Here is a 1,849-nt window from a genome sequence, read left to right as displayed (position 1 = left end):
GGGGCACCCGGGGGGGGGGGGCGCATCCCAGGGCACTCCCACCTGCATCCGGCATTCCTCCCCCGGAGGCGGGAGCATTCCTTCCTCTCAGGCCCCAGGTGCCAGTGGCTTTAGCTGTGCCCGGCCCCCTTCCAGGCTGTCTCCTCGGGCCGGTCCTCCATCCTCACACCCTCCGCTTCCTGGTCTCTGCCTCCGATGTGCTGGCTGCCAGCCACCTACCCGTCCTACATCCGGCTCTTAGACGCCACCATCGCCATCGCTTCGGAACTGCGGTCTGTTACCCGCCCCCAGCCCACACCCGAGTTGGTCCTCGCCTCCCAGGGCCTGTGCTCTCAGGGGCAGGACAGCCTCCCAAACGTGCACTCGCACGCGAAGGGCTCTGAGCTGAAGGTGAGCGAGACCCCGCAGGCGCACAGCTCCCACCCCTTCGGAGACTTACAGCCACAGTGGGAGTCACCACTGGGAACAACTTCCCGTCTACCTGTGGCTCAGGGACTCACAACGGCGGCTGCGCTGGGGGTCCGCTCCCCACTGCGAGCGGTGAGAGGGGCTTCTCAGGTCTTTTCAGGGAAAAGCACTTCCTACCCGAGAAGGCGGCGCCCGTTCTCACACCAGATGCACGTGTGTGTGCAGCTTGTCCTGACGTGTGGCATGTAGATACACATGTAGATGCACATCCATGTACTTCTTATCTTGAAAAAGTTCAGAGCTCTAGAATAGTTCAGTCACGCAATGAACACATGAACGCCTCAGTTTGCCACATTTGAGTCTCTCCCACCCTTTTAAAAATATTTATTTAAATATATGTATTTATTTATTGCTGACGGTATTCCAGATGTTCCCCCATTTCCCCCCTCAGCCCCCTCCTCCCAGGCCTCACCACACCGTTGTCTGTGTCTAGTCTCCCCCACTCTGATTCTCCTTTTCTCTCTCTCCCTCGCCTCCCCCTCCCTAGGCGCGCAGGTGCGTGGGCACACACACATGCAAATGCATACACACACCCATGCACACACACCCACACACCCATGCACACACATGCACGCACACACATACATTTGAAGGTACTTGTGTATATCCCTGCACTTCAGTCTACATACTTCAGGATGTTTCTCCTCAGAACTAGGGCATTTCCCACGCGGCCCCAATACCGCGAACGCATCCCCTAAACTCAGCATGCTGACATCTCACCCGCAGTCCCCCTTCCTGTTTCCCTGGGGGTCTTCCTATTCGCCTTCATTGCTGGTCTTGTTCCTTTGTTTTTTAATATATATTTATTGATTTCAGAGAGAAAGGGAGAGAGAGATAGAAACATCAATGATGAGAGTCATTGATCGGCTGCCTCCTGCAAGCTCCCTACTGGGGATCTAGTCCGCAACCTGGGCATGTGCCCTTGGCTGGAATCAAACCCGGCACCCTTCAGTCCGCAGGCCGACGCCCTACCCGCTGAGCCACACCGACTGGGGATGGTCTTGCTCCTTTGCAGACGACCAGGACCCGGCTCAGGATTACCTGCTGCATGTGATTGTCATGTTCCTCCAGCCCCCTCATCCCGAGCAGTCTCACGGATGCACACTCTCTCTTCCGTGTCGCTGACATTACGAGGCAGCCGGCCAGTTGTCCCATAGCATGTTCCAGGCCGGATGCTTTAAGTCACATGTTTTGACAAGAACGGCGTGTTACACAGGCAGGTGGAGTCCCTTCCCGGCTGGGCAAGGTGTCAGTTCTGCATGACGTTTGGTACAAAGTCATTGCCGTCGCGGACACAGGAGAGGCTGGTTTTCTGGAATGAAATGCAGTGAGAGCTGGGGAATCCGCCGGGATCACTTTTGGTGCCTGATGGATTTAGCGT

General features: G+C 56.7%; 1 protein-coding gene across 1 annotated transcript in view; it reads left to right on the top strand.

Annotated features, from left to right (window-relative positions):
* Positions 1-195: 195 nt before the first annotated feature.
* The window catches only part of FANK1 (fibronectin type III and ankyrin repeat domains 1), a 17,927-nt gene continuing 16,273 nt past the window's right edge, over positions 196-1,849 (top strand). The window contains exon 1 of the mRNA XM_014528844.1: positions 196-390. Within this exon, the coding sequence (XP_014384330.1) occupies positions 196-390 (195 nt within the window). The remainder of the gene's footprint in view (positions 391-1,849) is intronic.

This window comes from Myotis brandtii, unplaced genomic scaffold, assembly GCF_000412655.1.
Source record: "Myotis brandtii unplaced genomic scaffold, ASM41265v1 scaffold656, whole genome shotgun sequence".
NCBI classification, from domain to species: domain Eukaryota; kingdom Metazoa; phylum Chordata; class Mammalia; order Chiroptera; family Vespertilionidae; genus Myotis; species Myotis brandtii.
This window is presented reverse-complemented; position numbering and strand designations above follow the sequence as displayed.